General features: G+C 38.1%; 1 protein-coding gene across 6 annotated transcripts in view; it reads right to left on the minus strand.

Moving 5' to 3' along the window:
* Positions 1-25,446, minus strand: part of HIPK1 (homeodomain interacting protein kinase 1) — a 48,569-nt gene that overhangs the window by 22,374 nt on the left and 749 nt on the right. For 5 of the 6 annotated variants that reach the window (XM_033435883.2, XM_033435873.2, XM_033435901.2 and 2 more), the window contains exons 2-4: positions 14,325-15,402; positions 6,738-6,861; positions 445-564 (exon numbers count right to left, since the gene is read on the minus strand). In XM_033435883.2, coding sequence (XP_033291774.1) covers positions 445-564; positions 6,738-6,861; positions 14,325-15,400 — 1,320 coding nt within the window. In that variant the 5' untranslated portion in view covers positions 15,401-15,402. The remainder of the gene's footprint in view (positions 1-444; positions 565-6,737; positions 6,862-14,324; positions 15,403-25,446) is intronic. The other variant, XM_049709976.1, reaches the window with a different exon arrangement.

Raw genomic sequence — 25,446 nt, forward strand, 5'->3', positions numbered from 1 at the left:
CACTGGGTTAATCAAATTACTCAGACATCTATTTGTTTTAAGAAAATAAGTAAGGTCTTAATATGGGCAGTTATAAAATTGTGTTGTTTTGTCATATTTATTGAGAATTCTCTAAAAAACAGCCACTACTAAATTACTCTAGTTCTTCCTATCACTTAATGATAAGCACTACTCTCCATACCCCCTTCTTAGCTGCTGATTCAAATATATAAAATAACCTCAGCCAATTGAACTGGCATTTAATGTTTTGTTTTTTTAACTAAGGATAAGGCCATACGGGTACAATGATATAATTTCTCAAAGTATTTGCTCCTGCAAACGAAAATTCCCACTGTCCCCCCTTTTGCCCCCCTCCACCGCAAGAATTTAATAACTAAACTTTGAATTCAAATTAGAATTAAGGAGTACAGGAATGAATAGTATAGTATAGCAAGGGAGTCAGACCTTAAGCCTCCACAGTGGGTACCCCAAATTAGGATCTCTGTTGAAAAACCTGGTTGTTTTTGTTCCGGCACTGAGAAGATATTCAGCTGGCAGGCCTTGTGTTTGTGAAATGTAACGAATCTGAAATGTCAAAACCATCAAAACATTGATTTGGAGTGAAAAGGTAAATTATTAAAAACTTTTACACTAAAATATTATAAATATTAGCTCTAGTCAAAAAAAAAGAAAGGTACTGCAAAGAAATTAACTATTTGATCAATACAAATGAAATTTATCTGTAGATATATATGCTAACCCACTCACAGATAATTCCCAAATATTTATTCAGTAACTTCCTTGTTACTATACCTATTATTTACAAGGAAAACTCAGTTTTGAAAATTTTCTGTGTGACCCTTTTTTTTGGTAGATTTCTGATACAGAGTTCAAAAAACTATAAGAAATTTCTAGGACAGAACAGAATAGTTTCCAACAAACTATTTCATGGATTACCAAGGTTTTGTTTGTTTGTTCATACATTATCCAATTTAAGAGATTAGGAAAAAATTTCCATAAACCTCTTCCTTCCTTGGCTACTCTAGCTCTTGTCAATTGTCCCCACTCTAAATTGCTCATACCATAAAATTAAACAATTTAGTTTCTCTATCCCCACATCAATAAAAGGCAGGTACTATGTTCATTCATTCAATTTTTATTTTTATTTTTATTTGCATTAGGTCTTCATTGCTGTGCATGGGCTTTCTCTAGTTGTGGAGAGCAGGGGCTACTCTTTGCTATGGTGCACGGGCTTCTCATTGCGGTGGTTTCTCTTGTTGTGGAGCACAGGCTCTAGGCGCACAGACTTCACTAGCTGTAGCACGCAGGCTCAGTAGTTGTGGCTCGCAGGCTTACTTTCTCCGTGGCCTAGAGAAATGTGGGACCTTCCCGGACCAGGGATCGAACCCGTGTCCCCTGTATTGGCAAGCGATTCTTAACCACTGTGCCACCAGGGAAGTCCCCATTCAATATTTATTGAACACCTACTTTGAACTAGACCAGCAGTTCTCAAAGTGTGGTCTGGGGAACACTGAGGGGTCCCCAAGATCCTTTTAGGGAGTCTATGAAATATAAACTATTTTCATAATAATACTAAGAAGTTATTTGCCTTTTTCATTTCTTTCTCATGGGTATAGAGATTTCCAGAGGTGATGTGTGATGATGTCACTGCTCTGATGGCTAATGAGACATGTGCCTGTATATTCTTGTGTTTTAAAAGTTTCCCAGTTTTGGGACTTCCCTGGTGGCACAGTGGATAATACTCTGCGCTCCCAATGCAGGGGGCCCAGGTTTGACCCCTGGTCAGGGAACTAGATCCAACATGCATGCCACAACTCAGAGTTTGCATACCACAACTAAGGAGCCCACCTCCCGCAACTAAGGAGCCTGTGTGCCACAACTAAGAAGACCACCTGCTGCAACTAAGGAGCCCACGTGCCACAACTAAGGAGCCCACCTGCCACAGCTAAGACCCAGTACAACCAAATAAATATTTTAAAAAATAAAAATAAAAGTTTCCCAGTTTTATTGTTCACATTTCTGTTTGCTTTCACAATTCTCCCTATCCAAAAAAGCAATCTGCTTCTTTCCTGACCTACTGAAAGTAAAACAAGAGGTAATTTTTTTAACCGTCCCCCCCTCCATATAAGAATGGCTATATTTAATGACAAAATTAGAAAGAAACTTTTAAGCAAGGAAATCTTACTTCTCACCTCTCCTCCCCAAAAATTTCAGTTTTAATTTCTAATGCAATATATATTAATAGATATAAGCTACATAAACAGGGCTCTTTGGGGTCCTCAACAATTTTTTAAGAGTGTAAAGCAGAGGTCAGAAAACTATGGCCTACAGGCCAAATCTGGCCGGCCGTCACAAGACAATTTTAGAAAACAGCAGGATATTACTCTGAATCTGTGAGAGGTACCTAACTGGAAGCCAAAATACAGCATTGACAAAATAGAAAAAAAAAAAAAATTGATGTGGATGAGAACATTTTAAATGTGAACTTCTTTTCCATACAAAAAGGGAATTTAAAATCCAGGATAAAATCTGTACAATGAAATACTCTGCAGACATTTTAAATGATAGGGTAAAAGTATATTTATCGACATTGTAAAGAAAGATATTTCATAACATACTAATTGAAAAAGCAGATTACAAATTAAATATGACCTCACTTAAAAAAATTACACTTCACTGATTCTAAGAGGCACATTTTTTCACATTAACATCTCTGAAATTAGGATATGTCTTAAAACTGATAGCCATGATAAATCATGGTTTAATTGGAAGCATTCTTTCTTAGAGGTACAGAAAAGTAGTTCATCTCTCAATCAACAGTGTCTTAGATTTGATGAAACACAGTATATGTATTCCTCTATGTCCATAAGTTTATATATGAAACATAACTATATGTAGCACATATTCATTCTTTCAGTAAGTACTTATTAAGCCAGGCAGTGGTGATTGTTAAAATAGACATGGTTCTTGCTCTCACAGACTTTGCAGTCAAGTGAGGGAAACAGACACTGAATGCATAATTCAAACTGAATTGGCATCCTGAAGAAAATAAACAGGCTTCTATAAAAATACATAACAAAGGAACCTGACCTAGACTGGGGACTGGTGAGGAAAACATCCTTGAAGAAGTGACACGTTAGCTAATAAATGAGTAGGGACTGACTAAACGAAATGAATGGGTGGTGGAGAAGCATTCCAGACTAAGAGAACAGTATGTGTGAGGGCCTGTGCTAGAAGGAAACATTCTTAACCAGTGCTGAAATGATGCCAGTGGGGCTAGTGCAAGAAAAGCAAGAAGAAATGGTATAAGATCAAATCTTGAAAGGAAGAGAGGAAGAGGAGAACAACCCAGGTAGAGGCTCAGAGGCCATATTAAGGATTTAGCCCTTAATTCTAAATCATGGGAAACCACTAAAGAGCAGGGGAGTGGCATGATCAAATTTGTGTTCTGAAAAAAAAAACACTCTGGAAAAAAGACTAGAGGGAGGCAAGAGTAGGTAAAAGGGAGGTTGTCTAGTAGCCCATGTAAGTGATGAAGACAGCCTGGACGAGGGTAATAGCAATAGGAAAAAATGAGTATAATCAAGAGGCATTAGGACATACATGGTCAGGAGATACATGCATGTCCATACATGCATGTGCACGCGTGTGCATGCATGTCCACTCTCTCTCTCTCACACACACTCTCTCTCTCTCACACACACACACACACAAACTGCAAAACTACATTTCCCTTCATAGAATTTATCTCAATTGTACTATATTATTATTTGTGTGATTATTTACTTCATGTCTATTTCCCACCACCAAACTATAGCCTCCATGAGGGCAAGGACAATGTTTTATTCAGCACTGTATCCCCAGTAACCAGAGTACCTATGACAGTAGTCAATAAATACATAAAGAAAATTAATAAATTAAAATATATAAATAAATACAAAATATACCAAAACGTAACAGGTTACCTTTGAGGGGCAGAACCACTAAAGGTTGAAATTTTTGTCTCTTGGCTTACTGCATCTTTTCTAATTTCTCTACAATAATGCACTTACAATATTAAAACATTAAAAATGTTTAATATTATAGAATGAAAAGAGTTAAACTGTGAAAGTAGAATGGGAACTATCATACAGATACTGCTTTTCACATAGCTTAAAATAATGCAACAACAAAGGCCCCACCTTACCTTTATGCAAACAGAAAGTATTATTGTCATTGTTTATTTGTTTGTTTGTTTGTTTTTTGGGGTTTTTTTTGCGGTACACGGGCCTCTCACTGTTGTGGCCTCTCCTGTTGCGGAGCACAGGCTCCGGACATGCAGGCTCAGCGGCCACGGCTCACGGGCCTAGCCGCTCCACGGCATGTGGGATCTTCCCGGACCGGGGCACGAACCCATGTCCCCTGCATTGGCAGGCGGGCTCTCAACCACCGTGCCACCAGGGAAGCCCTCCCTTGCTGCTTTTAATGTTTTTTCTTTGTGTTTAATTTTTGACAGTTTGATTAATATGTGTCTTGGCGTGTTTCTCCTTGGATTTATCCTGTATGGGACTCTCTGTGCTTCCTGCACCTGCTTGACTATTTCCTTTCCCATGTTAGGGAAGTTTTCAACTATAATCTATTCATATACTTTCTCAGACACTCATAGAATTAGCAAGACACTCAGCGATTCTACTTCTAGCTTTATACCCAAAGAAACGGAAAACAGGGACTTAAACCCTGGTACACCAATATTCATAGCACCATTATTCACAACAGCCAAAAGGTGGTAACACCCCAAGTGTCCATCAACAGATGAGCACATAAAAAAACGTGGCATATATACATATACATACACACATACACACACACACACACACACACACACACACACACACATATACATATAGACATACACACAATGAAACACTGATCAGCCATAAAAAGTAATGAAGTTCTGATACAGGCAACAGCATGGATGAAAAACATCATGCTAAGTAAAAGAAGCCCAGCACAAAAGACTACATATTGTATGTGATGAATATGCTATGCTAGCATAGGCAAATCTATACAGACAGAAAGTAGATTACTGGCTCCCAGCGTGGTGGTGGGGTGGTTAGGGAAGAATGGGTACTGACTGCTAGTAAGTACTGGGTTTCGTTTTAGAGTCATGAAAATGTTCTAAACTGATTATGGCTATGGTTCACAACCCTGTGAACATACTAAAGACCACTGAGTTGCACACTTTAAATGGCTGAATTATACGGTATGTGAATTATATCTCAATAAAGTTGTTTTTAAAAAAACTCAGCTGTAAGAACAAGGATCCTGCCACAGGAATCTTTCTGTATAAGCAAAGATGCATCAAGATAAAGTATTCCCAATCCTGCTCTACAACAGCAACACTCTATTTATTCATTATTAAGCATGGGAAAAAAACAACTTTCTCCTACAACCCATTTTCACATCTGTGCACCAGGCAAAAATTCTCAAAACTACTATATCATTTCTTTACAAGGTAACCCCCCATTGTACCTTAGCTTCTAAATCTAATTTTATTTGGTTCCACTTCCTAGGAATATTTACAATGCAATCTGTTTACTAAGGTTGAAGAGATGCCACAAAACATTTGGCCTAGGAATGGCACTTTAGAGGCTATAATTGCTCGGAGCAAGTTTTCTTAATCGGGGGGTCCATGAATTCCCTAACTTTGTATATAAAACATTGTGAGCATATTTTTCTGAGAAGATCCATAGCTTCATCAGATTCTCAAGAGTCTAAAACCGAAAGAGGAGAATCAATGGACTGGTTCAAGTAACTGTGGTTTTGCATCATTTAATCTCCCTCACACTTCTTTGTTGTTGTTAAAATAAGGAAGGTGGTTCACGTCTCACAAGGTGGATGAAAGACTGAAAAATTACAAACCTCAATGTAACTGGTTACTTATCATATGAACAACTCATTTTTTATGTCTCACTCAGAGACAAATCCAAAGAGTCAAATTTTTGGAAGTTGGTAAATGTTACATCTACTGTAAAATGGACTGAGGAGTCAAAATGCCATGTTGAATAGGGAAAAACACTGTTTTGCTCTTTTCTCTTTTAATGGTTTAAAATAACCATAGAACCATTTTTTTTTAAGAACAAAAAATGAGAATTCACAATTTACTTCCATGGCAAAACTTTTTTCCTTAGGACCAGTTTCTTAGGAAGTTGTAGCATATCTTCTAAAGCTTGTCTGTTTTGAAACAGATAATTTGTTACAATACTTTTCAACTCATAAGATTTCCCTCCTAAATCCTATGTTACAGAGACCTACTACACATCACAACTTCTAGGGTCCAATGTGTTTCAGTATGCAGATAGTAATTACTTCAGTGTGTGTCATGTATAAAAAGGAATAAATAGCACTAAATGAGCCAAAGTTTGCTCTTAAAATTCCAACTTCACATCCTTACTCTACTTTCATATCCTAATTCACAAGACATACTGGCTGACAAGTTAAGTCTCTAATAAATCATTACAGACCTGGAAAAGTAGCAACCTAAAGTAATATAAAATAAAATCCTTTTTAAAGTTTAGAATTGCAAATATAACTTCAGACTAAGAAGCAGGTAGAGAAAATTCTATTCTTTAAAAAATTATTTTTAATTGGACTATTCTTTCCCTACAATCTAAATACTTCACTAGTACTTCTATTCCTCTAGAACCTTTCATCAGTAACTACTTGCTTTCTATTGCCATCCAAATAAACACTCTTACCTGATCATATTCTGAAGCACCAGGATAAAGAGGCCACCCCAGGAACAGCTCAGCTATCACACAGCCCAATGACCACATATCAATAGCTTCACAAAATGGTAATCCAAGAATAATTTCAGGGGCTCTAGCAAAAACAAAAATAGCAAATTAAAAAAATTACACATTATTTTGGGAAACTATGTTGATTAAGTCTTGTTTTAGTATCAGGTAAAGGTACATTGATTTAATGAAAATGAAAACAATCTTTGGTATAAAATCCATAATTCGAAACTCTTGGCCCCAGATGTGTTTTGAAATTCAGAGCTTTTTGAATTTCAGAAAGGTACTACCCATGCATAAACTACATACTTTATAATAATCCCAATGGAGTTTAGGGAAGCATCCCGTAATCAAACACATTAATACTTCTGCAACAAAACATATGAGCAATCACACTAAGCCAGACAAATACTTTAAACAGCCTTACATTGATTCAAGCCAGGTCTTGCCAATAAATAAGTTTATACCAAACTTAGAAAAAGATTTTTAGCTTTGAAAGCTTTCTGAATTTAGAAATTACAGATAAGGGATTATGGACTTATTCTTTTTATTCTCAGAAACTTTTTAATTACAGAAAAATCAATTAAATGGCCTGATCAATAAATACCCCTTTATGACAGAAATGCCTTCTGTAGAGACACAGTGGTTCAAATCCTAATTCCATTATTTAACAGCTGTAGGCAATTAATCTTTCTGAGCCTCAGGTTCTTTTTTTTTTTTTTAACAACTTTATTGGCGTATAATTGCTTTACAATGGTGTGCTAGTTTCTGCTGTATAACAAAGTGAATCAGCTATACATATACATATATCCCCATATCTCCTCCCTCTTGCATCTCCCTCCCGCCCTCCCTATCCCACCCCTCTAGGTGGTCACAAAGCACTGATCTGATCTCCCTGTGCTATGCGGCTGATTCCCACTATGAGCCTCAGGTTCCTCATTCATAAAATGGAGATGAGTACCTCTTACTACATAAGGTTGTGGTAAGGTTAAAATAAATAAGTAAAAAATAATGATGATAATGATGTCGTTCAAATATTAAAGCTCTTGACCAGCGCCTGGCACATGGCGTGTTATGTAAGTGTTAGATAAAACAATGACTATTATTATTATACCATCATTCTTTTAAAACTTTGAACTCTCTGTGTGCCTTCAGAAATATTCATTTCCACTAACGCTCCATGTGAGAAACCCAACCCTACGAAACCTTAAAGAGAAAACTATGGTAATACCATAAACAAAGAGCTCTCTCTATATGAATATATCCAAAGCAAAATTATTATCCCCTCTATGTTATACTTATAGAGGAGGAAACAGAGGCAAATAGATTAAGTAATTTGCCCAAAATCACACAGTTAATAAGTGGCAGAGCTAGAATTTGAATCCTGGTAGCCTAGCTCTGAAGTTGAGTACATTATGCTGTCTCTAAATAAGTAAAAGTTAAATACATATTTATCTATTTGGCATGGTGGTATACATGGTATTTTGCAAATTGTAACTAAAATTAAGAGATAAATGGATTCAAAAGGGGGATGATAATAATAGGTTATATTAATAATAATAGATGACATTTATATAGTACTTAGTATGTGCCACGCACTAAGTTCTTTAAAATGTGGGGTTCACTTAATTCTTACAACAATCCTATGAAAGTATATCTTATCACTGTTAAGTCATCAATTATAAGGTACACATTTTTCACATTTTAACATCTCTGAAATTAAGAAGATTCCTGCAAATGATGATATATTTTAGTTTAATGGCAGTGCCTTTACTTTCTTATTGGTACATAAATAATATTATATTTCATCTTACAATCAATGGCACCTTAGATTCTATGTAAGAAAGTATTATTTCCATTTTACAGATGTAGAAACTGGGCACTGGCAGGTTAAGTAACTTGCCCAAGGCTGGAGCCCAGGCAGTCTGGATCCAAGGTCTGAGCTCTGAAACACTTTATCATCTCCAAATAATTTCCTTTCCTTCTAACAAGTCACAGAATTTGAATCTGTAAGGACACTCCAGATCCAGATCCCTCATTAATCAGGAGCTAAATGGAAAAGCAGATCTCTCCATTAGGAACCATTGGCCATGGCTACTCATGAAGTGCCTAGGTTTCCCAAATTTTATTCTTAAGTAGTATGTGCTTATTGTTGTGTTGTGTGTATGGGGGAGGGGGGGCAGACAAAGACTGAGTGGGGAGGGTATAAAGATATTTCCCTAAATAAGAATATCCTCCCAGAGTAATTTTCTAAGTAGCCCCTAGAAAATGGTAAATTAGAGGACTCCAAAGGGTCTAAAAACTTTCCTGATCCTTGCACAGAAACAGCAGAAGATCCAGGCCTACTGGGACTTACACTATTTGACAGCTAAGGGTGGAACCACTAATACCATCAGTTTTGGGGCTATTTGATGTGAACTGTGGTTCTGTCAGCCAAAGAAAACAAAAAAGTGATATTCCTATTGCAGGTGGCTAGAGCCCCATATTACTGATGGAATTTCAGAGTTCAATTAAATACAACCACTGTGGCATGTTTGATAGCATTAATAAACTAGAGGGTAAGAGTACCCAGAAACATAAAAGCCTTTCTAAAATTGAAAAGGAACACAATTTTTACTTTCACTGAGCAGACTCATTAATTTCTAAGTTCATGACAGTGCCAAAAATAGCTGGCAGGGAGAATGCAAATGGCTTTGTGCCAAAATAAAAACTGGGCTTAGAACATTCCTAAACATCAACTGAAGAGCAGCAGATTGATTTTGCCATTCCTACTATACCAGGAAGACATTTTAAAATCCAAAAGGCAGTTCACAGGGAGGGGCCAGGCCACCCAATAACGTACTTCTTTAAAAAGGTAGCCATAAGATGTGATAACTGTTAGGCTTCTAAGGCTTAAAGTTTAAGGGAAATTAAGAAAAACACTAATTCCATCTCCCAAGCCCACTAAACAAAAAAACCCTGAAGACTGACTGGAATCAGTTTTTCCATTTGGTCTTGCTCTGCTTCTGGAGTAACAAAAGCAGCTAAGTATTTCAAGTAAAAGCTCACCCAAAACAGTTAACTCTACCACATCTACCATGCAAAAAGGTAAGTATCAAAAGAAAAACAAGGAAAGCAGTAAAAATAAAGTAAAATAAAATAAGGCTGCTCAGTCTATTGAGGACTTTTCACTTTCATTAGAGCCTAAAAATGTTAGACTGATGTAAACTCCAGGAAGCAAAAAGACTTAAGTTATCTTCTTTTACTGAACATCATTTAGAGCAGGTTCACCTCTAAAGACTGAATGTTTTAACCTCTGAATTCAAATCAAGATTCTTGATAATATTTTCATTACTATATCATCTTTCCCCTTCGCCTCCAATATTTCTCAATCCCTCAATATAAACTATACACTGAAATTCTGGTTCTACTTCATCTATATAATAAGTTAATTACTCTTCTAGGTCCCTTTCCAGCTCTGACATCCTAACAACTGGGCAGTAAAAAAGATTACCTATTAAAGCACAGGAAAAAGGAAAACAAAACTAGCAGTCTTCCCTTTAGTAGGAAAATGGCATTAATTGTACTTTGGACATGGTGACTCTCCTCTTTGAAGATACATCCCATCCTTTGAGAACAAATACTAAACAGGCTCTCACTGCTATAACCAGGAGGTAGAAATAGCAATCCTTGCATTTTGATTTCCCAACTTCAAACTCCTTTAAATTGAAAACTTCCACCTAAGTCATAAAGCTCTATTTCACTGGAACCCAGAGCAAGCTAAGGTTGGAATCACTTAACAGCACAAATCATTCTCTGCTCATCTTCATGAACACTCTTGTTTCTTCCCACCCATCTCAGAGGCATCAAACCAAATAAGAGATGTTACATAAAGTCTAACTTCCTACATCTGTGGCTTAGGTGTTAACTGTGGTTTCAGTGTCAGATGAAACTGGATTGTTTGTTTGTCTAGGATAAACTGAAAATATGTTTTCCTTATCTAGATCTTGTCCTTCCGTACATAACAAAGTGACCTCAGCTTTAAGGCCAGCTAGCCTGTTCAGAATGGAAAAGCATTGAGCTTGTAAGCATGACAAACCTTTGTGCCTAAAACTCAAGCCCCAAAGACAGCAACTTTTCTTGGAATTAGTCTACATTTACATTTACAGTGGGCTAGGAAATAAAGTACTTTATTTTAACTGCTTGAATCATTTAGCTGTGCCCATGGCCAACAGAGACAGCATGGTGGCAAAAATTTACATCAACTGATAGTACTTTGGCATGTTATCAGCAAGATGAAGCAATGTAAACAATGCAATGTAAAAAGGAGGGTAAGAGGAAGGCTGGCTCTGGAGCCAGAATGCTTCAATGGTCAAAAGGATTTCAGAGAGGTTTTCTGAAAGACAAGAGGGTGAGGATTTAATGGACTCTAATAAAGCAACAATGCAACATGCACAGGACCACTGTGGATAAAATTTATATAAAGAAGGAATGCCTGAGCTGCTATTCCACTTGCCTTAGGCTCATCAAGTATTACTGTGATAGAGCTTTAGAAAACTATAAAAAGAATAGATAAAAACAGATTAGGGTGGATTGGAAGACAATGTTGTTAAGACGTCAACACTGTGCAAAGTGATGTGCTGACTCAGTGAAATCGCTATAAACACCAATGATGTTTTTTTCAGAAATAGAAAAGTCCATCCTAAAACTCATATAGAATTTCAGGAGACTCCAAAACAGCCAAAACAATCTTGAAAGAAAATAAAACTAGAGGTCTCACACTTCCTGATTTCAAAACTTATTACAAAGCTACAGTAATCAAAAAAGCATGGTACTGGCATAAAGACAGACATTTAGAACAATGGAACAGAAGGGAGACCCCAGAAATGAACCCTCATATATATGGCCAAAGGATTCTGACAAGAGTGTCAAGACCATTCAATGGAGAAAGGACAGTCTTTTCAGCAAATGGTGCTGGGAAAACTGAATATCCACATGCAAAAGAATGAAATTGGACCCATACTTTATACCATACAAAAATTAATTCAAAATGGATCAAAAACCTAAATATAAGAGCTAAAGCTATTTGAAGAAAACATGGGGAAAAGCTTCATGACATTTGTTTGACAACGATTTCTTTTTTTTTTTTTTTGCAGTATGCGGGCCTCTCACTGTTGTGGCCTCTCCCGTTGCGGAGCACAGGCTCCGGACGCGCAGGCTCAGCGGCCATGGCTCACGGGCCCAGCTGCTCCGTGGCATGTGGGATCTTCCCGGACCGGGGCACGAACCCATGTCCCCTGCATCGGCAGGCGGACTCTCAACCACTGCGCCACCAGGGGAGCCCTGACAACGATTTCTTGAATATACCAAAAGTATAAGCAACAACAAAAAAGACAAATAGGACTTCATCAAAATTTAAAACTTTTGTGCTAACAACACTATCAATATAGTGAAAAGGCAACCCCATGGAATGGGAGAAAATATCTGCAAATCATATATCTGACCAGGGATTAATACTCAGAATATATAAAGAACTCCTACAACTCAGCAACAACAAAAAACAATCCAATTCAAAGATGGACAAAGGACTTAAGACACTGCTCCAGAGAAGACATACAGATGGCCAATAAGCACATGAAATGATGCTCACCATCACTAAACATTAGGGAAATGCAAATCAAAACTATATGAGATATCATTTCACATACATAAGGATGGCTATTATCCAAAAAAAAAAACAGAAAAAAAAAGAGAGAGAAAGAAAATAACAAGTGTTGGTGTACTGGTGAGGATATGGAGAAATTGGAATCCTCATGCATTGCTGGTGGGAATATAAGATCACGCAATGGCTGAGAAAAAACAGTTTGGTGGTTCCTCAAAAAGTTAAAGAATTACCATATGACCCAGCAACTCTACTTCTAGTTTTATACCCAAAAGAATTGAAAACAGGGACTCAAACACTTGAATGCCAATGTTCATATTACATCATTATTCACAATAGCCAAAAATGTGGAAACAACCCAAGTGTCCATCAACAGATGAATAGATAAATAAAATGTGGTATATACATGCAATAGAATATTATTCAGTCCTGAAAAGGAATGAAATTCTGATACATGCTACAGAATTTCAGAGATTAACCTTGAAAACATTAGGCTAAGTGAAGTAAGTCAGACCCAAAAGGAGAAATATTGTATGATTCCACTTATATGCAATATCTAGAATAGGCAATTTCATAGAGACAGAAAGTCAAATAGAGGTAACAGGGGTAGGGGGTAGGAGGGTGGAGTAGTTACTGCTTAATGGTTACAGAGTTTCTGTTTTGGGTGATAAAAAACATTTGGAAATAGTGGTGAAGGCTATACAACACTATGAAGATACTTCACAACACTGAATGGTACATGTTAATGGTAAACTTCATGTTAGGTAGGTTTTATCACAATTAGAAAAACAAAAATATGTAGATGGCATATTTTCTGAGTCCCTATACAGGTTAAAATGTCCTTACATTATTTTCACACATAATATAAAATTCTTAGTTCAGAATTTCTATTTCCTCAAAATTTATTATAGGCATTTGGCATGTTGGACATATCTCTTGATAAAACTTATTTTGTGGGTTATCTTTTTTTATTGTTTCACTTCGTGATTGGGTGAGTGTACAATCTGTGTTTAATGCATGACCATTAAAATAAATATCAGATTCTTTAAAATTAATAACTAGACAGATAAATGACGTACTGAGAAATAAAAGCTCATTTAAAGACTTTCCCGTCTTCTCTTTCAGTAATACTCCTTGATTACAGTACAGACAAAATTCTACATACCAGCATTTAAGTTCTGTCCCAATAAATATTATATATTGAAAAGGTAGCTTTATTAGAAGTATCAATATGGAAATATAAATCACTAAAGTATAAGGTGTTTGGGTCAAGGCCATTTTAGGATAACCAAATAAGTTCATATGCAAATAAGTTCAAAGGACTATGGAACCAAATAAGTTCATATGCAAATAAGTTCAAAGGACTATGGAGAATATTAAAACGAGAAGAGACCTTAGCAATCATCTAATCCAATTCTCTCTATTATGCAAGAAAGAAAATGTAAAATAATAAAACGTTGCTAGAGTTAAACTTGGAATTATTCCCAAGGCATCTTACCTGCCAAGAGAGGAACCTGGGAAAAATAGCAGCATATGCCCAAATTCATCACATATAAGTAAACATCTTATATATTTAAAGATACTTTAAAATGGGAAAATTAGGTATAACGGTAGTAAAGAAGGAACCAGATGCTACTATAATTCAACTAGGAACAACCTTCAGAATCAGACTGCATTAATTTTTCTAGAGTTAAAATTTCAGAAATAAAATAATGTTACATATAGGAATGCCACACACATGGAATATTAAATACTAAATATATTTAGGATAATACTAAAGTATATTATCCTATTCTGTGTTGAAATCTGTAAATAAATTCATTGTTATACGTAGCCCTTTGTAATATATGTTAAATATAAAGACAGATCTCTAGTTGAAGACATGCTCTTTAGCATTTGCCACTTGCCTGTAGTAACGTGACTGTAAGTAGGTTGAGCACACAGCTTTGGAAACGTGACTAGCAGAACCAAAGTCAATGACCTTCACTCGGTAGGGTTGGCGCACTGGATCGACCAGCATTATGTTTTCAGGCTTAAGGTCAGCGTGAATTAGACCAAGGCTCTTGAGCTTCATCAGGGCTGTGGCCACCTGCTGCAAGATTGGTCTGATGTACTTGAGTGGCAGTGGGCTAAACTTGTTCTGCTTTAGAAAATCATATAAGTTCTGCTCCAGCATCTCAAACACAAGGCAGGTATGATTCTTATGCTGAAAGCACTCATAAGAACGGACAAAATTATACTCATCGGCATTTTCACTGCTTAGGCGGGAAAGGATGCTCACTTCAATCTGTCCTTGTCTGGCATAGGAGGGGTGGTTCTTCAAGATTTTAATAGCCACAATTTCCTTGGTGCTCCGCTTCCAGCACTTAGCCACCTGTCCAAATGTTCCCCGGCCTAAGAACTCCAAGACTTCATAGCTGTTTGTCATAGAGCAAAGGATCTCATGCTGGACCAGCTGGTAATCCCCTTCTCCACTGGAACTGCTACTCTTTGTGGTCACAGTGGTGGTCGTGGCAGCGGCACCCACCACAGTCCTGTTTTGCAGCATGAGAGGGGGATGTTCTTCTATGATTTGCACGCTACCGTTGCTGTCAACTTCCTCACTTTTTCTTTTCAATCCACATTTTTGATATGGCTCAAGCAAAGAAACGTTGCTTCTGTGAGTCAGGGTCTGGCTGCTTTGGAAGGTTGATGTAGCAGCACTGGCAGAGCTATCAGCAGCTGTTACAACAATATGCTCCACTGCGGGAGCTGGGAGGAGGAGGCCCTGGTCGTAAGCAGGGATGTTGAAATTTGCTACCTGGTGAGAAGAGTTGGCTTGCCCTTGTGTGGCTGGGAGGGTTTTGCTGTGGGTATAGTATTTGTCGTTGCTGCTCTGTCCAGAAACATCCCAACCAGAAGGCTCTATTTTCAGTTTCTTTGCACTGCAGAAGGCACTCGACGACACTGATGGGGGGGAAAACACCTGCAGCTGTGATGCCATACCTACATCAAGAAAGAGGAAGAATTAGGCCCTCAATTTTATACAACCCCTCAATTAGTATATCAGAAAACTTTCAGTTTAGAAAAAAACAAGTAAACGTATATCTGGCTGAGGTTTTATTTTATACATTTTCCAAAACATGTTTCCTATTATAGAAGGATAAACTTTTTGGTCTAATTACACATCCTGAATCACTTTTTTGAGACTCAGCAATAATAGGACATACTGTTAAAAGAGTATGAACATCTAAGATGGTTTATAAGATAAAAACAACAACAATAGCTTAGATGATTGATCACTTAGTATGTGTCAAGTGGTAGTCTAAGCACTTCATACACATAACTCATTTAATTCTCACCACAACCTTTTGAAAAACATACTATCATTATTTCCATTCTACAGATGAGGAAACTAAGACACAGACTGGTTAAAAGAATTTGCCCAAAATAACACAGTTCTTAAGTGGCAGCACTAGAATTCAAACCCAAGCTCTTTGGCCCCAGAGTTCATTCCACAGCTGTCTTCATTCCTGCCCTGATTAGCTCTTAAATCAATTATTTAAAAGTAGACATAGATGACATGCTTATAAAATTCATAGATGAACCAAATTTGGGCAGGATACTCAATATTGCTAAGTAACAGGTCCAAAAAGATCACAAAGAGCAGAAACCATAAGGTAAATCTAGCTGATGACATTTAACACAAATATTGACTTCCTACTTAGGTCCAAAATCTGGCTAGCACAAAGCACAAGGATAAGAGATACAAGGTTTCACAGGATCATATATGAAAAACACTTTGTTAGCAAGAGAAACATTATGTAATAATGTTCCCCTCCCCTCAAAAGCTAATTCAATCTTAAACTATATTCACAGAAAAAGCAGTGTCCAGAATGTAGCAAAGTGAAGGCAACCCACTCTGCTCAGATCACAAATAAAACAGTGTCTAGCTCTGCCCACTATGTTGTAAAAGGACCATTGATAAACTGACCAGAAGAAAGTAATCAGGATGAGGCAAAGCCCAGACGGGATCTTCTGAAGAACCTAGGGAAGCCATCCTTAGAAAAATATGGGGAAAAGTAATAAGAACTGCCCACCTTTCTGTCCCTGAATGTCCCACAGACACCTCAAGCTCAATAAGCCCAAAGACTAATCCCAAAGCTAATATTTTCAGAATAAAGTCCAAACATCTGACCTAGCATACAAGCCATTTCATATTTATCTTCTTCCTTCTGAATCACATAACCCTCAGGTGCCTCGGGCCTCCACACTAATCCCTCTTCTCTTGCTCCACATGTTCCCTCTTTTCACTACTTCCCAGCATTAGTCATCTGCGAAAAAGTAACAAATTTCCCTCTCTAACCCAGACTTCTCTCTTGAACTCCAAATCCTTATTTTCAAATAACCACTCCACACTTCAACTTGGATATCTCAGAGACATCTCAAATTCAAGATGTCCAGAATTAAACTTCTGAGCCTCCACCCCACGCCCAGTTTTTTACCTCAATTATGAGACACCATCATGCATCTAACACCTCAAGCTAAAAAATCAGGGAGGCAATGAGTCTCAGTTTCCTCATCTATAAAATGGTGAATTAAATGATTTAATACACATGACATGCTTAGTGCCAAAAATTCACTTAATATTATTATCCTGACTCATTCCCCTCCCTTGTTTCCCTCTCTTAATCCCCATATCTAACCTATAACAAATCTTATCTACTTCCTAAGCATATTTCAAATCAGCCATTTTTTCTCTACCCTTATTGGAACCTTTCTAGTTCAAACTGCCAGGAGCCTCCAAACTCATCCTGAATGCACTCAGGGGACCTTTGCTTTTAAACTATGTATTATATATTGAGGACTGCTCTTTGTTAACCATCTCCCTCCTTCTGCCTCCAGGGTCTTTCATTGCTTTAGGGATAAAATCCAAAATCCTCAACTTGCTTTAATAAGCTCCCCACAAATCTAGTTGCTGTCTTCCAAAATCTCCCCACCTCGATTCTTCCACCACTCCAGTCATACTGCCCCTTCTTTCAGTTCTTGGGAGGCCCTCTATGTTGGAGACTCTCTGCTAGGAAAACTGTTTCTTCCCTCCCTCCCTCCCTCCCTCTCTCTCTCTCTCTCTCTCTCTCTCTCTCTCTCTCTCACACACACACACACGCACACACACACACACACACACACACACACACACACACACACACACACTCTCCCCACAATCATCACCACCACTGCATTCCCACAACACCCTGTACCTATCTTACAACATTATTTATTTAATGTTACATCCCCAGATACTGTAAAGGTTCCATGAGAGCAGGTACCATATCTGTCTTGTTCTTTTGCTTTTATCACCAGAACCTACCACAGACTCTGACAATATACAGACACTCAGTATTTGCTGGGTGATTTGACCCCTGCCTACCAACTTCATTTCTACTCCCTACTACTCATGTTAAACTGCAGGATTCTCAAATGCTTCTTTTGTTTTGGTTTTTTGACGTCCCTCTCTTTTATCTGTGCAGTCCTTGAGATATGGGGGAAGCCTCCACTCTAGTACACACAGTGTAATTTTATTAGTCATAAGAGAATAAACACACACAACTAGAAAGGAAGGAAACATGACAAGGGATGTTACAGAACATAAAAAAACAAAGTGTACGTTTCTTTGTGCTTGAATGCAACTAAAAACCATCTGCACTGGACCAGATAGCTAGAAGAAAGAACAAACCCTCAACCTTCAATTTCTAAAATGCTGTCTGGATTTACTTTAAACAAGAGTTTCTATAATTTATATGAACCTTGAAGAGAAAAAAAGTATAAATTAAAAGAATGTTATTGCGGGACTTCCCTGGTGGCGCAGTGGATAAGACTAAGCGCTCCCAATGCAGGGGACCCAGGTTCGATCCCTGGTCAGGGAACTAGATCCTACATGCATGTCACAACTAAGAGTTCACATGCCACAAGTAAGGAGCCCACGTGTCGCAACTAAGGAGCTCTGGAGCCACAACTAAGACCTGGAGCAACCAAAATAAATAAATATTTTTTAAAAATGTTATTGCAATTTAACTCCTAGGTTACAGATTTACAAATCATCTTATTCTACCTATATCACTGACATAATACCAAACTGAGAGATACCATAATGAGAGAAATACCATAATACCATAATGAGAGAAAAACTGAAATCAAGTAGTGCCTTTACAAAATTTACCTATTAATATATGCAAAAATATTTCTTGTCATAATATCAAACCAATTTCTGAACAACGAAAAGGAAGCAAATGTTTGAAATTTGTTTTCCATCGTATATTTGTTGAGTTACTACTTTTAACAATCTATCAAAATACATAAGGACAACCTTCATGTACCTAAAAGTATTTAGTAAAAAATTTGACTATACAAAATTTGCAGTTTGTAGCTATGTATAGGAATATGGGGGCTTATACTGAAAAGAATTCATGAAATGTAGCTCCAAGTTTTTAAAAGTATGATGATCATAACTGGACACTTTTCAAAAGTATTCTGTTTACCAGAGGAATGTTAATGACAACCTTTCACCCAGTGAACAAAATAACAGATACTGATGGCTTCAAATTCACACTGAGTACTGCAAAAAGCACAAGTTCTAGGAAACTGCTCCAAAAGTTTAAGTATATAAATAAATATAATAATTCTTACTCAGTAAGACAAACTTAAGTCCACCCATAGGGAAATAACAACCCAGAATTTCACTGGCCTTCCCCCCAGCAAGGGTGTATGGTACTGAAGTCAATGTCATGCCACCAGGACTCTTACAGTGTGGCTGAGACTCAGCCTGACCTCAACAAGCACTAGGTGAGAAGCAAATACAGAATCAAAATTGCCCAGAAAAATCTATACTCTTATTTATATAACACTCTGAAATTCCACTAAAAACAGCCATTTCTAAACACGAAATAAAGATACTATGTCCCCCAAAAATTTTTTCTTTTTTTTTTTTTTATTTGCAGGGGGTGGGGTGGGGGGGTGAGAGACAGTTTTCTCCCTAGGCTGAGACTTCCCAAACAAAACCATGGAATAGAATTAACATCTGTGGGAAATTTACAATGTATCACACTCCGTTAAGCACATTACACTATTTTCAATTCACATGAGAACAGCTCCCAATAAATTAAAAGCTAACTTCCTGAAAATGTTTCCCCTCTTGACTCTAGCAATAAACTAGTCTTTTCATTTCAAACCTGACTTTCCAAGGATTTAACCGTCTAAATATAATGACAAACTTTCCCACTGCATTAATCCCAAACTAGAACAAAAGGCAAAAGGCTACTGGTACTTGTACGTATTGCTAAAAAGAGAATTGAGTCTTGCTAGACTCCAAGGCTTTCAAAAACAGTCAAACTAACAGCTTCTCCACTCCCTGCCATGGGCACATCTATTTAACAACATTTACTGGGTGCCCCATCCTCTGGGCACTACAGTTAGATAATCTTACCATAAAGAATTCAAATATTATAACTATGAATGAAATAGCTGAGTATGACAATGGAGGTAATCATTTATCAGTGTTTTGCCCTTAGTCTTGACTCACTTCCATCTTTTCCTGGACATACCAATAATAAATTCCTAATGCTTTTGCTTGGAGTCATCTTTGACTTTTTGATACAATTTAACAATTGATGATCTAAATAACCTACCATCAGTACTGCATATTGATTTCTTCCTCTAGCACTTGTCCTCAGCTGACATGTACACAGATGTACGTATTCTCCAGCACACTGATATATAAAGAGTATTCATATCATTAAAGTGGGTAAATAAGAATACACATTCTGGAAAAAGATAAGATTGGGAAGAAAACTCTCACTGGAACACCAAATATCTCCCACCTACCGCACAATCCTGCACTACTTAGTTCAACAGCCTAACTTTCCCCAAATGGTACTCTCTAGCCCTTCTCAATTCATTCTTCACCTTACAATTGAAGGGTTTTTTTAAAGGTCCCTTCTCAATTCATTCTTCACCTTACAACTGAAGCTTTTAAAAATGCATTATCTATCCCTCATTTAAAACTTTAGGATAGGGACTTCCCTGGTGGCCCAGTGGTTAAGAATCCGCCTGCCAATGCAGGGGACACGGGTTCGAGCCCTGGTCCAGAAAGATCCCACATTCCACAGAGCAACTAAGCCCCTGCACCACAACTACTGAGCCTGCGCTCTAGAGCCCACGAGCCACAACTACTGAGCCCACACGCCCCAACTACTGAAGCCCGCACACCTAGAGCCCGTGCTCCACAACAAGAAGCCACCGTGATGAGAAGCCTGTGCACCACAACAAAGAGTAGCCCTCGCTCGCAGCAACTAGAGAAAGCCCGCATGCAGCAACGAAGACGCGACACAGCCAAAAATAAATAAATAAAATAGCAAAATAAAATAAAAACTTTAAGATAAAGTCCAAAATCTCTAATTTGGATTGTCAAGCTTTATAAGATCTGGACCCTAATTATTTTTGTAGCCTCGTTTCACTGACTCTTTCCCCCAGGCACTCTCTTTTCTAGTAATTCGAAATGTTTCTCCTGCCCCAGTTCCTTCATACATAACATTTTCTCTCTGAACTTCATTTTACCCTGTCTTCTCTTCTTTTAACTACTACTTATCCTTTGAGCCTTTACTTAAAGCTCACTTTTTCAATGTGGCACAGGCTGTTGGTCTGGACCACAATCTACTTTCTCCTTCATCCCAGGCACAAGGCTAGACAACATTTTACCAGTCCCTCCCTCCAATAAAAAGTGACGTATGAGCCTTTAGTGTTCCACTCCCTTTCCACCAGGAGGAACCCATGGAGATCCAGTTTCTGCCCTGAGACAACACTCAAGGGTTGGCAGAGCAGCAAGATGGAAAGAACATGGGTACCTGAATGATCTGTAGAGCAGAGTAACCTGCCCAGCAGGAATGCTCACTTCAACCTGGAACATTTACTTTAGGCTGTTACATGAGAGAAAAACAACTTTCCTTCAGCAAGACTGTTTAGCCAGCCCTACGCTGACAAATACATTCAGGAAAGCCTTCTCCAGACCACTAGGTTAGATTTCCTGATAAAGGCTCCCACAGGATCCTCTACTACAGAAGTAGTAGCACTTACCACACTTGTACTTATTTATTTCATTTATTCATTGAACAAACATATTTTGAGCATCTAGTATGTCTGCTGGCACTGTTCTAGATCCCAGGGATAACAGTGGTTCCAGATGGACAAGATCCCTTATCTCCTGGAGTTTACTTTCTACTGGGGAGATAAACACCTCTTCTCCAAGAAAATGGCAGCTAGTGATAAATGTTATGATGAAAACAAACACAATGACATGATCGAGATGGTGGGAGGGGGAGAGATACTCTTTGGTGGTCAGGGAAGGCACTGTAGGATGGTGGCACTTAAAGCTGAGACCTAATTGACAAGAAGAAGCCATCCCAGTGAGAGAACAGTTAGTGCCAAGATACATTCTTGGTCTACCTGAAGAAGAGACCAGAATGGATGGAACGGAACAAGGGAAAAAATAGTAGAAGCAGAACACAAAAAGGCAGACAAGGGCCAGAATACATACTGACTTGCGGTCGCTCTGGATTTTTATTCTAAGTATGACTATTTGTAGTCATACTTAGAATAAATAAATAAATACTTATTTAGAAGTTGACTTCTCTTCTAAACTGCAAGTTCCATGATGGCAATTCCCAACAGCAGAATAGGTATCTTCTTCTTTTGTATCATCGGCATCAATCACAATGGCTGGCACACAGCGTGTGTCAAATGTTTGCTAGAATGAATGACTATAAAGAGATCACATTACTGCTCCATATATAAATGTAAGGGGATCTCAGAAGTCATTCTGGCTAAATTAGAGAAATACTCACATGAGATAGAAATTATAGTCTGTTGTCTACAAGAGAATACTTATTCTAAGTATAGTGATACAGAAGGAAAAAATAAGCTTGAAACCCTGATGACGGCATTTGAATCAAAGTTCCCCACCCCCTTTCCTGTAGCACTTCCTTCACATGGAACCATGTGAAAGAGCCAGTTCCTCAACTAGTATGCAAAAATAGGGTGTGGAATAGGTGGTGGTAGCTGACAAAGAAGGAACTCTACAATTCTATGTAATTTACAGCCATTTAAACCAATTCTGTAATATTTTGGTAAACTGGCTGAGTGGCGTTTTCCTTCTAGGCAGGATATTTTTTCCTAAATTTCAATTGCTCTCTTAGATTTATTTGGAATGAAGAATCTATAGCAACAGAACAAAAGAAAAGTGTTTTTTGTATTTGGTAAAATGGCACTATCTTAGTATGTGCACAGGACAGTCTATAAGGTCTATAAAGTTTAGAATAAAGAAAACTATACCTCGGAGTTTCAATCATAAGAAAAATGACAAATTAACAAAAATGACAAATTAGCAAATCAATATGAAACATAAACACTAAGATAGAACCCTGTTTGGATCAGCCAGAAAAGGCCTAAGGAAAACAGGACTCAACTAAGGTAACGACAGTTTGGCAGATGGAAGGTAGAAGGTCTTAGATGAATGAGATAACTTTTGCCAGTATGCCAGGGGATATGGAAAAATGAAAAACCATTTAGAGTAATGCATTTGATTGGAGCAGAAGACACTGGCAAAAAAAGTACAGGGATTCTAACGGCTAAAATGGACCTTAAAAGACTTTCTAAAACCCTGTAATTCCAAGATGAGAAAAAGTAGACCCAAGAAAGCCAAACAAGTTTTACACAGAGCTAATGAGTAGTAATGCTGGCAAAGAATTCAGGTTTTCTGATTCTTTTTCATTAAGTATGGTGGGAAAGCACTGTACAAGGCGCTCTTAAAGAATCCAAAAGAAATACACCTAAGTTTCCCTATCTTCAAAGAACTTAAAATGTTGCTTAGGTGATATGACACAAAAAATATATATATAAAAACAGGATGTAAAAATTTTTAAGTGCCAAATTATGCTCTACAAAAATACATAAGGCATTTAGGGAGATAGGAGATTAGGAACAAAAACTAAAAAACAAAAAAGGAAGAGAAAAGCAAATCAGTGATTGTTGAAGTGGTACTTGAGAGAAAAATTATTTTGATGACTTGTGTTCAGAATGGCATAACATTTAAGGGAAGAAACTGGGGAAGAATTAATAACTGTAACTTTTTTAAAAATGGATTGCTTTATATAGTCATGAAAATGAAAATAAAGGGCCAATCAGGAAGTTCATGTTTGCAAAATTACTTCAAATTACAAAAGAACCAGTTACGATATATAACTAACAACAAGCTGCACAAGTTCCAACTGTAAGAAGTTTATAAGGCAGTTTTGGCTCACTGATTTCTACCAACACAACCACTGACTAAGCTGTGTTTATGAAAACAAAACCAAAGAATAAAAGAAGTCTATTTTCCAGAGAATTGTGAATGTTGAGATTATCTTTTTTTCTTTTAGGAGAGAGTTCTGGCTTGGTTTTCAATCTCAAGTTACCAATCAACTTGCTCTGCAATCCATAAAACTACAATGTCCAAAGACAGGATAAACTATTCATGAAGATATCGCCAGCAAAAGTCCTACTTACTAATCAGACTCAGTATGTTTACAACATCTCATTCACCATTCTACTGGTAAGATGTTTTACTGGCGTGGCTGCCTCCAGTTCCAGCCACAAGTACTTTACCAAAATATCCTTCAAGCCTGGAACAGTGTCTTAAAGTCAGTGATATCTTTCATCATACCATCGTACCAGTTTTATAACACAGAACCCTGAGATGATTACAGGTATCTCCAAAATCACCAGCTGAATTAACAACTATTATACGACTTGTTAGTAGATTTTTAGATGTTTTACAGAAAGCTTTAGACCTACATATGAAAAAGAGCTGGTAAAGATTTGCATTCTCTATAATCTTAAAAAAAAAAAAAAAGAACCCACTACTGACCAGGAATCAAAAATAGCTTTACACACAAACAAGAGCAAAACTGTAGGTTCTACTGAGGGCATCAGCCACTTAATTTAAACCCCACTTCATCAGAAGAAGGAAGCCATGCTGCTGTTTTCATCAGTTACCAGGAAACAAATAAGATAAAGGACAGATTGGGCAGAAGATTCTACAGCTGAAATTAGTATTTTGATGCAATGACTGAAAATTCCCAAAGTGTCACTAAGAAAAAGCATCTAGGGCTGCCTCAAAGAGTATCTACAACTGAGTCAGGGGGTTAAGTGGAGTAAAGACACTGGAGTTTGGGGTGGTTTTTTTTTTCCCCCTCCTCTAGCCCCTCCTCCCTTCCCCCACCTAAACAGAAAAGAAAGCGCGCCGAGCGTAAACACAGGCCAGAGCTCACGGTTTGTCACCACAACAAATTGGAGGTTAGACCAGCGCTCTTGGAGACCGAGCCCCAAGTCTTGGTTGCTAGGCACAAAAAACGGCCTCTTTCCCACAGACCTGTGAACAGCGGGGGGCCTTACCAAGAGTTTTGGTTGTTTCCCCGCCCCCCTCCCTTTTTTTTTTTTTTTTTTAAACGAAAGCTTTGGGAAAGTGGCGTCAAACAGCAAAAGTTTCCCTTTGAGCCAGACATCTAGATCTGCCTTGCATAGATATACATTAGGTGGGCCGGTCCCACGCAGTCTCCACCATCATTACAATTTACCAACCTAACGATTAAATAACAGCAGTGGAGAGGATAGGAGGACTCCCACACCCACATCTCCGCGGCCGTCCGTTCCAGACACCGCTTCCTGGTCCCCAACAGCACAAATAACCCCAAACACGGCACTAAGCAGAGCTGTGAAATTCACACGCACAAGCCACACACTGGGAACCGGCCACGACAGCCGAGAAAAAACCGGCCGGGTGAGAAAACGCCAGGCGGTCCCCTGTCATCTGAGGACAACAACACGCCCAGGAGAGAAGTGGCAGGACACGGGGGAGTTGCCCCGAAAACAAGCCCGCAGCCTCTCCACTTTCCTGGGAACGCTATCCCCTCCGCGGCCGTCACCGGCCGGGGCGCAGGGCTCGGCGCCTGGTCCCGGGTG

This window comes from Orcinus orca, chromosome 1, assembly GCF_937001465.1.
Source record: "Orcinus orca chromosome 1, mOrcOrc1.1, whole genome shotgun sequence".
Taxonomy (NCBI): domain Eukaryota; kingdom Metazoa; phylum Chordata; class Mammalia; order Artiodactyla; family Delphinidae; genus Orcinus; species Orcinus orca.